This window comes from Python bivittatus, unplaced genomic scaffold, assembly GCF_059951505.1.
Source record: "Python bivittatus isolate LINGU-HERP-01145 unplaced genomic scaffold, Pbiv_v1 ctg000700_np1212, whole genome shotgun sequence".
In the NCBI taxonomy this organism is placed as follows: domain Eukaryota; kingdom Metazoa; phylum Chordata; class Lepidosauria; order Squamata; family Pythonidae; genus Python; species Python bivittatus.
This window is the reverse complement of record NW_028277098.1, coordinates 53,703,080-53,718,378: the sequence shown is the minus strand read 5'-3', so window position 1 is coordinate 53,718,378 and position 15,299 is coordinate 53,703,080. Positions and strand designations below refer to the sequence as shown.

The 15,299-nt window shown below is 43.4% G+C and overlaps 1 protein-coding gene and 1 long non-coding RNA gene across 2 annotated transcripts; both read left to right on the top strand.

Annotated features, from left to right (window-relative positions):
- Positions 1–747: 747 nt before the first annotated feature.
- On the top strand, positions 748–3,356 carry LOC112540553 (uncharacterized). The gene is made up of 4 exons (XR_003084637.2): positions 748–954; positions 1,995–2,258; positions 2,521–2,651; positions 3,150–3,356. It is a non-coding gene; the product is annotated as an uncharacterized LOC112540553 (long non-coding RNA).
- Positions 3,357–5,992: 2,636 nt separating this feature from the next.
- On the top strand, positions 5,993–14,365 carry LOC103067998 (glutathione S-transferase Mu 4-like). The gene is made up of 9 exons (XM_007427526.4): positions 5,993–6,148; positions 7,164–7,242; positions 9,544–9,588; positions 10,296–10,360; positions 11,102–11,183; positions 11,293–11,393; positions 11,657–11,752; positions 11,846–11,956; positions 14,122–14,365. Exons 1-9 carry the CDS (start codon positions 6,113–6,115, stop codon positions 14,215–14,217), a joined length of 711 nt encoding a protein of 236 aa, XP_007427588.1. The 5' UTR covers positions 5,993–6,112; the 3' UTR covers positions 14,218–14,365.
- The last annotated feature ends 934 nt before the right edge of the window (positions 14,366–15,299 follow it).

The window sequence follows — 15,299 nt, the reverse complement described above, 5'->3', positions numbered from 1 at the left end:
GAACATAAAAAAAGGATTTATTCGCCCTTCCAAATCCTCAGCATCTGCACTCGTTTTTTGCCACTAAAAAGGAGGAGGGGTGTGACAGAAGCAGCGGAGAGGTGACAGGAACTGTGGGGAGGGGGCAGCAGGAATTCAGAAAGGAACTGGGTGGAGCATGAAGATTGTGCATGACTACAAAAATCTGATTATTACAGACCACTATCCTCTACCCCTTATTTTGGATGTCCTGGACCACGTCCAAGAGAAATGCATTTTTACAAAATTGGACTTAAGTGCTTACAATTTGATCAGAATGAATGAAAGACATGAATACTTGACTGCATTTGATAGAAGGTATGGCAGGTTTGAATACACAGTGATGCTTTTTAGCTTGGTTAATAGCGGGGCTGTCTTCTCTAGATTCATGAATGAAATGTTTTCAGACACTTTAGATGAGTACACAAAGGTACAATCTATTCTAACATGGCAACCCCCGCCCCCCATGTGAAAGATGTGTAACATTTTCTGGGCTTTGCTAACTTCTACCAGAAGTTCATTCCTAATTTTGCCCAACTGTCTCCACTCCTAAAAAAAGGGTAATAAATTCTTATGGTCTACTCAAGAGCAAAAGGTGTTTCAAGAGTTAAAAGAACCTTCACTTCTCAGCCAGTACTCAGACACCCAGACCCCACCCATCAATACATAGTACCTGCCAAGGCTTCAGGTGTGGTAGTAGGAGCCATTCCCCTCTAGGCAGGGGACAGATCTACTGCCATGTGCCTTTTATTTCAGGTTGCTTCTTCTAGCAGAAAGGAACTATGAGACTTTCAATGAAGAGTTGCTGGCAGTGAAAACTGCTTTCCAACAATGGAGGCACTTTCTGGAAGAGGCTGCCCGCCCAATACAAATTCATACAGACCACAAGAATTTAGTTCTACAGAAGGCACAGTCCCTCACTCCTCAACAAATCAGGTGGGTACAATTTTTCTCCCATTTTGATTTTTATATTTCCAATATTCAAGGCTCACAGAACAAGCTTCCAGATGCCCTCTCACATAAGCCTGAGTAAGACCCATCCTACTTAACCCCCTCCATCATTGCTAATACCATACTGCAACCAAGCAATTTTGATTCCACCAGAAGTAAAATCCTCCTGAAAGACTGGAAGCCAGGACACAGACTGTTGGGATGCAAGGACTTGGGGTGGGGGGACAACAACTTCCAGAATGGGAAAATGAAGAATGGGCAGCATAGCAGGAAGAAAGTGGGTGGGGGGAGTCACCTCTCAACTGGATTACAGGACTTGTTGAGTGATCTTGGGGAGCTGCCAGCAGGATGGGAATCGCATATCTGCACTTTGTTCCCATGGCCCAGACTCAGATTTCTCTAGGAACATGGGAGGAAGGACTGAGGCTGATGGGAAAGGTGATGTAGAAGACAAAGGGAATGACCTTGAGGGACAGGAGGAATAGCTGCTGCCAAGACAACGGTCAGAAAAAGGGCTGAGCCTGGGCCAAGAATGTAATGTGAGAAAACATCTCAGACAAGCCCCTTTCTCGTTCACACAGAGATAAAGGGAGAGAGGGAGAAGCACATTCAGACTTGCAAGATTCTGCTATTATAGCATTACAGTAAAAGTAGTATTGACCTACTAGTAAATTAGACCTACCACTAGCATTGGTGTCCTATCTAGACTATCTACCTTGAAGGGCTGACAAAAGGTCAGTGCTGCATGCCCAAAAAAGGTGAAAAATGGATTTTGGCATTTTCTCAAAGAATGGCTTTGGTGGGGAGGAGACAAAGCAGTGAGAGAGCGGGGTAGCACTGGAATCAGGAATTGACAGGTCAGCCTTAACTGAAAGTGACCTTTGTTAAGAGTTACCACAACTGCATTCTGCTGTAGGGATGCCAAAACTATGTGTGCGTATCTCTGCTGTTGTTGCAACCACATCTCCATCTTGCCCAATCTGCTCAAGTGGACTTGCATTAACTATTCATATCTCTACTTACAGTTTCTAATTTTGATACAAGTCAGTGGACTAATGTGAAGAGGAAGCTGGGCTTGGACAAACAAGATATATGAACATTTTTGATTCCTCTTCAGTGATGCCTTAAAATGAAAATGATTTCCTTCAAATGATTGCCCAGAAGCAGATTCCTACTTTTGAAGGACACTTTGTTGCCACAGGTGATGAAATGACCAGGGTGGACATGCTGGAGAACCAGCTCATAGATTCCCGAATAGGTCTTTCAAGTTGTGCTACATTCCAGATTTTGTGAGTGTTGTGTTTTCTGCCTTCAAACTGTAACAGATGATCTGAAGATCTGTTTGGGGTTGTTTTGGAGTGAGTGGGCAGATTGCATAATTAACTGACTCTGTGTTCCTAGGGTGGGCAGGGGAGAGAATAGTTCTGTATTTAGAGTTACTGAGCAGAGGGAAGGTAGCAGAAAGAAAAAAAGAGGCCTAGAAATGGGAAGGTTAAGATTTCATAACAGCTTGGCTGGAAACCAGCCTGTGTGTAACTGTCATTTTTTTAGCAGGAAAAAACTGAAGCCTGAGTATTTGGAGTTACTGCCTGGGAAGTTCAAGTTGTATTCTCAACTTTTGGAGGACAGAAGTGTGTGACCTACATAGAATCCATGATATCTGACACATTTCATTGTTCCATGTAAAATATTTTTCCATTATTAATTTTGCTAGCTTACCTACATATATTTCATTGCATATGATTTTTTGGATCAGCACCAGATGTTTCAGCTGACTCAGTTTTCCAATCTTAAGGATTTCCTTGGGTGGTTGAGAGTAACATATTATGATTTATCCTCCCCTAATTAAGTCTTTTTGTTGTGTCAGGCAAACCGCCTGAAGGCCACAGCTGTTTCTAGTCCTCAGAGTTTTTTTTTAATCACCAAAGTGTGTGTGTATGTGTGTATATGACAGAAGTCAGTGGAAAATTATTCTAGACATGATTGGAGAGTTATACTAACTACAATCTTATTAAATTTCAGTGTAATTGTATCATATTTAAATTTGGTCTTGGCCCCAACCACTACACTTTCCAGATACTAAGGAAACATTTGCTGGTTTTCCCAAGACTCTAGTTCAGATTCTTACAGTGTGTAATGCTAGTTAATAACAAAGTTCCTTCTGTTGGCTTTCTCTGTAGGCCTTGGAGAAGATGTTTGCCTGCATAATTCAGGTTATTTCATAAAGACTCCTATCTCCTTGAAAAGGATCAAGTGGGGCAACAAAAAGATTAGAGGAGTTCATGAGTCTTGCAGTGTCAGCTACTGTAGACATTGTATGAATGTGAGACCTTGAGTCATTCATCATTTCTCCATGTTTTTAAACTTTATTATAATACCATCAAATATATTTCAAGAAACTAGCCAATAAAATTATTTGGGTACTGAAAAATGTTATTTCTTTCTTAGTTTTCTGGACTGTGACCAAAAGTTTTCCATGATAATTATGTTTTATTCCCACCCCCCACCCAGTCTAATGTTAGGTTCTCCAGTGCTGGCAGCAAACCTGACTTGTGGGTACTTTTTTAGAAGATGAACATATGAATAATCCTGCGATGAAAAGGTAGGAGGAGTGTTTCTTTTCCCCCTGAAACACTCTTTCCATGTTCTCATGGGGAGGCAATCAAGGTGTCCTACCAAAAATGAACCTTCCAAATACACTGAACTCTGCTATATATTTATTTATTAAATGCATCCACTAAATATCCAAGCATTATATTCCACCCTCCCCCCCCCCCCACATTAAGACTTGTTTAAAAAACACACACACAGAGGAACAAAAACTACATAGTAAAATACTGTATTAAAACAACAACAAAAAAGACTAGAGTGGCTTTATGGCTATTATAAATGACAATATGAAAGAAGTTAAGCTGCCCTATGCTGGAAGGGAGTGCCCCCTGCTTACTAATGAGTCCTTCCATAAGGTCCCTACCCATCCAACTGTTCAAACTGGGGAAACAGAGAGCTGGTCCTGACAGTCAATTCCAGGCTGGTTTACAATGGCCCTTCATATTTTTTGGTCACAAAGCATTTAGAGCAGGGGTATACAACCTTTTTTCACCTAGTGGGAGTGGCATACTGGGAGCTGAACTCCAAAACAGTAGTATGTGGGGCTGGGAGAAAAATCAAATTTGATTTCATTTCACTCAGATTTAAATAAATACTCAGTTTAGAATGGAACTAAAGCTAGTTGATACAATTCTTCTCCAATAATAAATTTTAAAATGTCCCCTTTCTGTCCCACTTGAATTTGAATTAAAATTATGATTTGGCAACAATATTTTACTCCCGCCCCCAACTGGACCACAACCTATGATTTTTGGAGCCACACAAAGACCTGAAGTATCAGATTATGCACTTCTGACTGAAACCTTTGTAAATTTGTGGGAGCCACAGATCCCACCTCTTGGGATTCTGTTACCGCAACATGCAGGCATGAGCAGGTAAAAGAGCTGCAAGGCATAATTACCTGCGTGCTGGCATTAGGCATTTGGAAGGCTGTGGAGGTTTGTCACCATTTCAAGCAGAGAAACATCAGAAGAAGCTAGTAATTGAATGCCTTTGATTTTTGTGAAGATGGAGGAAAGAGAAAAGGATGTGTGTTCAGGACCCAGGAGAGAAGGATCAAGATGCTCTTTGTCTCTGGCCAGCAAAGAAGAGACAGTTCTCTCTGCTCAGCTAGAGCTGCTGATCAGTTGCTATGTCTCTTGAGCTCCCTAATGTCTGATGTCCAAATAGATCCCAAGATCATAGCATTCAGATGTTGGAATAAATCTGAATATAGTCAGAACAACCCAGATGAATCATGGATGCTTTAACCTGGATTCAGAAGGGAAGGGAGCTGTTCATCTGAAAGAGTTCAGTGTGGATTCCACCTGGAAGCATCCTTACTTATGCAAAACAACATTTAACATTGTAGTGCCTCTTCTGGAGTCTTTTGGGGCACTTCACATCGCCTCTCCCCTTTTTTGCCCTTCCAAAAAAGTTGGTGTTACTTGCATTCTTAACTAACTTATTGCCCTGCATTGTGGATGAACTGATCATAACACAGTTCTCTTCCAGTCCTCCCTCCATCAAGAGAAACATTCAGAGGATAGGACTGTTCTCTTCCCCCAAGTCTGTGGTTGGTTCAGAGTGAGGGACTATTGAATATTCTTGTGAAAATTTTAGTAAAGAACCATGGGTCTTACCTATCTACTCAAGCATCCCAACACTTCGTAATGCTTGTTGTTATTATTTCAAGAAACAATCAAAATAATTTCCCTTCTCTTTGTTATTTCTTTTCTTTTTATAAACTGTGATTGAGTGATTGAGTGATTGAGTGATCCCATAAGAGTGGGCTGCTGTAAGTGAATTAAAATCTGGACAGTTTTAATAGTGTTATTTTTATTATTATTTTGATCTGTACGGCCGCCCATCTCACTTAGTGACTCTGGGCAGCTCACAACAGATCGAAAAATGCTAATAATTTCAGCTGATAATGCTCAAGCACATTGTTCTACTATGCTTCAAGCATTTTCCTTCTTGTGTAAATCAAATCACTAGTGCTCCCCTCTGGGGAGGGGGCAATTCAAGATCTAGTTGACTGCATTCATACAGGCTTTTTCCCCTTCGTGTACCCCGACTCGTTCCTTCGTTTACGGCTCAAGGTACTTTTCTTCGTACGAATGCAGCCGATCAATTACAACGATAAGCCCAGAGCGAAAAATTTCTGAAAGGAACAGTTAAGGCATCGAGATGGGTCCCCTAAATCTGGAAAAAGCTCCTGTGGTTCAAGCGAATGGCGCTCAATGAGGGCGACCTGAAGCGCCGCGCCTGCCTGAAGCAGGTGACGGGCCGGGAGGGAAAGTGGGCTCGGCGGGCAAGGGGAGGGACACGCGACGGCACGGCGACCTGACTGTCCTCAGTCTTGGGGGAAGGCTTTCCCGTCGGCGGTCTGGTCCCGTCGGGACTCGCCCCGCCACCGCCCTTCCTCGCTGGGAGGTTCCTCCGCTCAAGCATAAAAGCAGCTCTCGCGGTCCGCCGGCTGCGGCAGGGAGCAGCTTCTGTTTGCGACGCGCGAGAGCGCTTGGAGCCACGTCTGAATCACCCCGCGAGGAAGATGGAAGCCACGCTGGGCTACTGGGACATCCGGGGGGTAAATCCGTGTAGAGGGAGGCGGCGGGCCGAGCAGAGGCGGGCCGGGAAGAGACAGTTGGAAAACTTCCCTGCCTTGGTGCCTGGCTCCCGCCCAGGACTCGGCGCTCTCCGCCTCCGGATCGAGCGATCGAGGCCGAGAGGCGGCAGCGGAGGGGCGAAGGCAGGCGGGCAGAAGCGTTTGCTTCTCGGTTTCAGCCGTCGGTGAAAGCAAAGTGGAGGGTTCCTCCCGCGGTGGGCGTCCTGCAGCGGGCTGTGGCACGCGGCGCTGTGTGAACCCGACTTCCGAGTCACGCAGCATTGTTTAGTTTGGGCTTCGCGTGTGTAACGGCTTGTAACGGCTGGGTTGGAAACCCGGTCATGAGGCTTATTCAGCCACCCGTGGTATGAGGACTGGAACCAGTCTGGTGTACTGATAAGGCACCAGGCTAGACCAGAAGACTGTGAGTTCTAGTCCCGCATTTGGCACGAAGCCAGCTGGTTGACCAGTCACTCTCTCAGCCCTCAGAAGCAGGCAATGGCAAGCCACTTCCAAAATCTTGCCAAGAAAACTGCAGGGACTTTCCAGGCACTCACCAGGAGTCATCCCTGATTGGAAGGCACCCCACCCCCCCAAAAAAAGCAAAAACCAAACCTCATGAGGGTAGCAGCCAGTGACAACCACAAATATGAGGACAGGGTGAGAAGCCTTGATGGGATGAACGCAGGGAAACCTGCCTGTTTCCTTTGGGGCAATTGCTTGTCTTGGATGCAACCTGCAACCATTAGGGGCTCCTGCCATCAGACCCCAGACCAACCTACCTGGCCCTCTCTTCTGCTCCCAGCAGCCAGTTTAAGTACCTGTTGGAAGCCCACCAGCAGAACATGAGCAAAGCAGCACCCGCTGTTCCTCTACACTTGATACTGGAAGCGAATCTCAACTATTTCAATATTTATACATCATTTAAAGCTGCCTTTAGGAGCAGTTATGAGTACCTATGAATTGGCTTACCCACCATGATATTCCTTTCCTGCAGTTGGCCCATGCCATCAGACTGCTCTTAGAGTATACCAGGACCCCCTATGAAGAGAAACGCTATGTTGTTGGAAAAGAAGGTAAGGAACTAAACAGAAGCTGTGAACTTCCAAGGAGACTTGTCTAGCTAATTCTGGGAAGAGGATGCTGGGCTGCCCAGAATGTTTTCTGAGCTGGCATGGCGGTTCTCTCCAGGCTTATAAATGTTGAACAAATATTGGATGTGTCTGGGCTTAGCAGATTTTAACTTCACAGTTTTTAACTGATTCAGTGAAGACTCCAAAACAACACACCCTATTTTTAAGTATTAGAATTGCCTGGATAAATAAAAGCTAGCTGGTATCTGTAACACAAATATCCTTGCTGAACAATATTTACAATGGTCCTTTTTTCCACTGGTGATTTAGATATATGAATAACAGCAAAACATCTGTTAGTCTGTTTCAGTGGCTACACTGCAAACCTTTGGTATTCTTGATCTTTGATGCATATTTCTGTAAAATTGGTGGCACACTGATATTAGACTGATAGCTTCTATGCCCTCTTGAACCTTAGCACAGCATAAACAAACCCTAATGATACCCATTGTCTTCCTTGTCCCCATCTCAAGAGTGGGCAAGCTTAAGTCATCATTAGCTTATCAGTATAAAAATAATATTTTCCCCTTCTTTTGACACTGTCCAGTGGCAGCATCAATGTGTGTAAAAGCTGTTAAGCTTTGTCATTCATTCCCTTGGAGACAAAGTCAGTTGACCCTTTCTACTGTACAGGTAGTCCTTGTTTAGCAGCCACAATTGGGACTGGGAACTCAGTCATTAAGCAAAGTGGTCGCTAAACGACTGTGCTTATGATTTTACTACAGCTTTCCTTTGCAGACCTATGAAGGTCATAAATGCAAGGATTGGTTGCAAAGTTCTTTTTCATCACTGTTGTAACTGTGAACAGTTGTTAAATGAGGCAGTCGCTAAACTACCTGTATGTGTGAATGGAGGTATGTTTTGGGAGTTCAGGGAGGTGAAAGCTTACTCATGCCCCTTTGATCACTACCCAGCCTCCACCGAGCCATTTATATCCAGCCTTTGCCCTTTCCATTAATATTTTGTTTCCTGAGTTCCTTTCATATCTGTCACCAACTCCTGCACAACTCTTCTCCAGGGGGCAGCTTCTGCAGTAATCTACAGTAATCCCAAAATGATGACATGTGTGGTGACATCATCGTAATTACTGCCCTTACTTAATTGCACCCCAGCACCTGATGCAAGTATGTTATTCACCACATCCATTTTTGTCATTGCCCAGTTCTCCCTGCCACAGATGCTTATGTCTGCAGGCTTTCAGCAAGGTGGGAGAGAGCAGAACAGGCCTGCACTATGCCACTTGGGGAAGAATAAAGGGCAACTTTGTGCTCATTTGCCAGTTTCCCTGTATTTGTCAGTTTCAGTCATGTTCCACCTGACTCTAGGTGAGAAAGATGGTTGTCCAGTATCAAGTCGGAGTTTCACTTCTCCTACTGGACAGGACCTAGATAGTTATAGCATCACAACAGGGTCTGTTTCCTTCCTCTCTGGGGCTATTTCCAACCTGGTGTTTTTCTACATGATTCTTTATGTCACAGTATTTCTTACTTGGGAGTTGGAGGCTGCAGAAGACCAGTTAGAGAAGCTTAGAGTCCCAAAGTTGGACCCATGCCATTCTGGGTCCACTGATCTGATTGGTAGATTTCTTCCTGCTGATTGGTGACATCTGGAAAGGAGGTGGCAGCAAAGCTGAAGGAGAAACTTCCTGTAATGAGTTGTACGCTCACCAATCAGGGCAAGTGGCAGCAATGTCTTGGAAGAGATGTACTAGAGACAGGACTAGTACAATGGGGCAGTAGATGTTTTGCAGGGGATAAAATAGGAGGGCCACCTATAAACCATTGACCCATTCATGATAGATCACTTTTGCTGCCCCCCCCCCCGCCCCACAAGCTGGCCTAGGGAGATCAAAGTAATGCAGAAGTAGGTATTTAGTTTCAAGCAAAGTTGACAACTTGGGATCACTTAATACCACTTGGTTATGTATTATTTATAAAGACATCTTCCTGGGAAAGTGTACAAATAATAATTACTATTGTTGGGGCAGTTTGGGGGGGGGGGTTGCTTTATTTTAAAAAAGGTTTGTGTCCTGGACAGGTAATGGGTGAAGTCATAGTATCTAGAGTCATGCAAAAAGGGCATTTGGTCCTCATAAATTCTATATGGTTTAACCTGTCCATTCCATACTTGCAATACAGTATATATAATACACACCCATCTATACTGATATGCATAAAATGTACTAATATGTATAAAATGTACATATTTAAATGTTGATGATAAACACAAGACATCTCATCATAGTGCCATCAGGAAGCACTTCACCACCACTTGGAGTTCTTGGCATTGGTGAGTATAAGATGGGAATGGAAAATGTTTTTCTAAATAAATTGGGGAATCATGCATAAACTGCAATGTATGTCAGATGTAATGGCAATAGGTCATTTATCATATTTCTGCATGAGAAAGTTCTTAATAGTTGAATTCGTCTGCCATGAAGCTACAAAAGGCACTAGAGTCCTGCTTTATCCAGCGTTAATCAGTAAGAGGAGATAGGACCTAAGCTTCATTGGCTATAAAACTGATGGTCCAGCCAGTTTTCAACTGGCCATCCATTGAACTTAGGTGAGCAATATTGCATTCAAGACAGGGCTAGGATTAGTTATTTCAGAGCAGCCACTTCCAGCCTCAAATGCAATGGGCAGCCTGGACCCAGCATGGAATGGGAAAACCAACTCCCATCAGGACAAGCCTTCTTTGTAGTTCCAAAGCTGCTGTGGAGTTCCGGAGTTCAACGTGCTGGATGGAAAGGTCAGTGGTGCGGAGAACGGCTTCAGTGGGGAGGAGACAGCAGTGAGAGAGAAGTAGCAATGGAATCAGGACTTGACAGGTCAACCTTAAATGAGAGTGACCCTTGTCAAGAGTTGCCACAATTGCATTCTGTTGTACGGATGTCAGAACTATGTGTGTGTATCTTTGCTGTTGTTACAACCACATCCCAATCTTCCCCAACCTGTTTAAGTGGACTTGCATTAACTGCATATCTCTGCTTACAGTTCCAAATTTTGATGCAAGTGAATGGACAAGTGTGAAGGAGAAGCTGGGCTTGGACTTCCCAAATGTATGTAGTGGTTGTGGAATAGGTAGCAGTATGTTCCTGTTGATTGAGAGGGGATGTTGGATCAAGTTGCTGCTGCTTTTGTTATGATGGGTAGAAGTAGTGAGGGAAGAGTCCTGAGTAGTTGCAGAAGCAGTGATGTTAGGCAAAATGTTTTGACTGACTCTGCTTAATTGCAATTACAGTCTAGTTGAAAACCGGGATGGTGTGAGAAGAAAACATAAATCAGTCTAGAGTGACCTTGGCACTGTCACTAAAGTCCTAGTTTCTCACTTGAGCACCGTTAAAAATAAGCAAGAGCTGAGGGCAAAATACTATATCACCTGTAGAAATAATCCCCTAGCTGGATGTTTAACTGTAGTTAATTCTGTATTGAGAAAAGATGAAAGGACTGGGGGAATAATGGAGTATTATGTGCCAAAAGAAGGGAGGTGCTGTCTCAGGGGAACAGAGTAGATAAGATGAGAGAAATAATAGGTTTTTCCACTTCTGGTACTTCAATTTAGTCTCTGCTGAACCCAAAAGTTGTTATTTTGGCCACTGACAACTCTGTAAAAAATTATTATGTCCATGGTCTTGAAGTCCTAAGCAATGTTTTGGGCATGAAAATGTGAATTCAAGCCATTCTCAGAAAATCCTCCAGTTGGCACATTCCTAGATTTTAACAATGCTCCAATATTTGGATGCTGCAATAATTCATAATATCCCTCACATCCTTACTTTCCTCCTTTTCCTTTCCCCCAGCTCCCATATCTTATTGATGGTGAGAGGAAGATTACCCAGAGCAATGCCATCCTGCGATACATTGCACGCAAGCACAAGATGTGTAAGTGGTTCAGATTCCCCTTCAGTGTTGCCTTAAAAAGAAAATTATTTCTTTCAAATAATTGCCCAGAAGCAGATTCTTACTTTTGCAGGACATTGTGTTGCCACAGGTGGTGAGACTGAAGAAGAAATGAACAGGTTAGACATGCTGGAGAGCCAGTTCATGGATTTCCGAATAGGCCTTGGAAAATTGTGCTACAGTCCAGATTTTGTGAGTGTTGTGCTTTCTGATTCAATGGAATCAGGCTGTAACAGATGATCTGAAGATCAGTTTGGGGTTGTTTTGGAGTGAGTGGGCTGATTGCATAATTAATCAACTCTCTGTTCCTGGGGTGGGAAGGGGAGAGAAAAGTTCTGTGTTAGTTATTGAGCAGAGTGAAGGGAGCAAAAAGAGAAAAGTGGGGAATTGCTAAGTTCAAGGTTCCAAACGGCTTGACTATAAGCCAGCCTGTACATAGTTGTCTCTTCTTGCAGGAGAAACTGAAGCCTGAGTATTTGGAGTTACTACCTGGGAAGCTCAAGCAGTATTCTCAATTTCTGGGGGACAGGAAATGGTTTGCAGGAAACAAGGTATTTATGCTATAGGTGACCTACATAGAACCATGATATTGGATGCATTTTATTCTTCCATTTAAAATACTTTTTGATTATTAATTTTTCTAGCTCAGCTACGTAGATTTCATTGCTTATGATACGTTGGATATACATCAAATGCTGGAGCCAAAGTGCTTGGATCAGTTCCCAAATCTGAAGGAGTTCCTTCGTCGCTTTGAGGTGAAATGTACTCTGTCTTATACATGAATCTCTACCAATAACTACTGAAAGTTTGCAATAGCAAAGGGAGTATGATTTTCATCCCAATTAAGCCGGATTTCCCAGGTGTGAATCTAATAGTGCTCAAATGGGATGTAAGCCAGGATCTTTGCAGCAAAGTCAGCATGCAGCTTTTTAGGGGAGGAGCTAGGAATATTTATTGAGACCTATAGAAGAACTTGAGCAACCTAAATTCCTTCCAACTCTCTAATTCCCATACTCAGTAGCGGCCTTCTGCCATTACTGAAATGTCACATCATGTTAAGAATCCTTGGTAGACATTTATCCTATACAAAGTTGTTTCAAAGATAGCTATTTTATGTGTTGTAGCATGGGGGGGGGGCTGGTATTTGAAGGCATTTCTTTTTCATTTTTCAGCAGAAAAAATGCTGAAGTAGAGGAGGAATATAGAGACCAAAGACAATAATAAAAACCCATGGTCTCTGCCTTTAGAGGGATGTGCGCATCTTGAAATTATTCAGAAGGGATGAGGCAAGGGAATAAACATGCTGCAGCTCTCCCTCTCTTTGTGCGGAAAGATGCATATATACAGAACTCAATTTTTCTGCCTCATTTGGGTTCTGTTCTGATGACATTTTCATAAGTTGCATTAAAAAGAATAGACTTTGCTAGCTTTTATTTCTTCTGAAAATGGTCAGTTCCTGCTGCAGTGACAAGGGACAAGAGCTTCCATGACCTTGGCAGGAGTTGATGACTTCACTGAGGTTCCTCTAATAGCCTTAAGGCAGTGTTTCTCAACCTTGGCAACTTGAAGGTGTGTGGACTTCAACTCCCAGAATTCCTCAGCCAGCATGCTGGCTGAGGAATTCTAGGAGTTGAAGTCTACACACCTTCAAGTTGCCAGGGTTGAGAAACACTGGTCTTAAGGTCTCAGCAGGTAGCAGCATCTGTCCACCCTTGCCTGGGCTCAGAAGCTAAACTGAATTGGAGCTATGGATGGGAGATCTCCAGCTTCAGGGAATCCCAAGGCTGTAGGTTAGACAGGGAAGTGGAAACACTCCAAAGAAGGCATTTAACACCATTTCTATACTGTCGCTAAGAAAAGGACATGATTGTGTGCAGTCACCTAGAGTCAAACTTGATTCAACAGCATCTTTACTTTTAGAGATCTGGGTTTGTAGGATGCCTGCTTAATGCATCATAAATCACTTTTATTTTTCTTGTGAGGGAAAAGGCTACTGACAATGATTAAGAAAAGGTTTGGGCTATGGTCTAGTCTTGCAACTTTTTTACCTCTTCCTGTTCCAATGCTAGAAACCTGTGTTTGATACATTTATTATTGAAGTTTTTCTTTGATTTGTGCATGTGAATGCTAGTTCTGGACAGATAGATTATTTTAAGGAATAAAATAGGCTATTGCTCCATAACCTTATCTTCCCCTCTCTCACATGCACTTGTGTTTTGGGTACTAGAGAAAATTGCATAATAGCTAATTTATTCTTCTCCAGAACATAAGTATTTGCTGTGTCCTTAGAGTAGTGTTTGGTTTTGGGGTTGAGTTGACACAACAATTTAATCAGCCTGGCAACCACCACCTGTCTTGGGACTGCAACATGCAGAATTCCCAGCCAACATGGCTAGCAGTATTCACTTGATTGTGGATTGTTTCTCAGCCATCTGAGAAATGTGGCTTTAAACAATTATGTGCTTTGTTTAAGTTTTGGCTTAGTGTTTTTTGAATCAAGCCACTGTGGTTGTACACCAAGGGTTATGGCTTTTTCAGAAAATCATCATTAATGCTATGTGTGAGCTCAGCCATTGTGTGCTACATGCCATGAAACTGAAAAGTCTTCACTTTTCACTGAATGGAGTAGAATGTACAGATAGTCTTAGCATGTGTCATCCAGTCCTTGCTGGAGAGAAAAAGATGTGCCATACCATAATGGATGAAATAGTGGCAAAAGTCTTGATCAACTTTGTGTGTTCTAAAGTTAGCATCTCTCTTATCATGCAAACACACAACTAATTAAAAGCAACAGCAATATAGCTTTTCGGATATTAAACAGACACTTGTGGTTTTGTTCATAAGTCTGGCTTAGACTGTTGTGCTGCATAATGACAACACTAGGCAATGACAAATATCCTTTTGCTGGCTTTCTCTGTAGGCCTTGGAGAAGATTGCTGCCTACATGAAATCAAGCCGCTGCATAAAGACTCCTATCTTTTCGAGTTGTGCCATGTGGGGCAACAAAAAAGTCTAGAGGAGACCACAAGCCTCACAGGGATAACAACTGTAGACACCGTGTGAATGAGAGACCTTGAGCCATTCATAATTCCTCCATACTTTCAAACTTTATTATGATTCTAAGACACATGTTCACCTAATAAAGAATATAAGGAACTGAAAAATAGTCGTTATTTCTTAATCCCTCCTTGGTCTGTTTCCCCACTTTAAATTTGGGCTCCAATGTTGCCAGCAAAAGAGGTTACTTTTTAATAATACGAACAGAAATGTTTCCAAATGGACTCTGGGTGCAAAACTATGTCAATCCATAATGTGTTTCTCCTGAGATACTGCTTCCTTCAACAAGAGAAAGGCAGATTAAATGCATGAGGAGCGCTTTCATACTGCCACTGTTTCTATTCCCCAACCTCTACAGTTTAAAAAGCCATCTGTCTTCACTTGTTGACTCCGAGAAAAGGAGCAAACCTCACTCCCCCTGCCCCACCAGCTGCCCTAGTTCTTGCAACAAAGGAAAAACTCTCTCTGTACAGAAAGGAAAGCAAAAAACTAGGCAGCTCAGGCGAAAGAAAGGAGATATTGACAAAGTAGCATCAATTCCACCCTGCTCTCATTCTCTGAGAGAGAAGAAGAACTGGATTTGCTGGAGCAGCTGAAGCTCTGGAAAAAGAGGGAAGGGGGAGGCTCAGCTGTCCTACTAGGCCACTCGGCTGGGTGGCCTCCAGTGGCTCTGAGCCAGCCCTCTTCTATTCTGCGGCCCAAAATGCTTCGCGGCTGGGCATATCAAGTTCTCCTGCAGCAGCTGCGGAAGCCGCCCACCCAGGAAGACCTTCGGTGCAGGTGGGCCAAGGTCTCTGGAAGTGGGCAGCTACAGCAGGGGCAGCTAGCAGGAGATTCCCATTCTGAAGGCCCCACAACAGGTGCCAGAGCTGAGCAATAGCAGCTGCAGCATGAAAAGCAGCTGCTGCTGCTGCTGCACATTCACCCTGAAGCCCACTTGGCATGTACCGAGGGCTCTCCAAGGCTGGGCCAGTGATGCTAAGTGGCAGCGATGATGAAGTAGCCAGACCCTCCCCAATCCTGCTGTAGTGTCCTAATTAG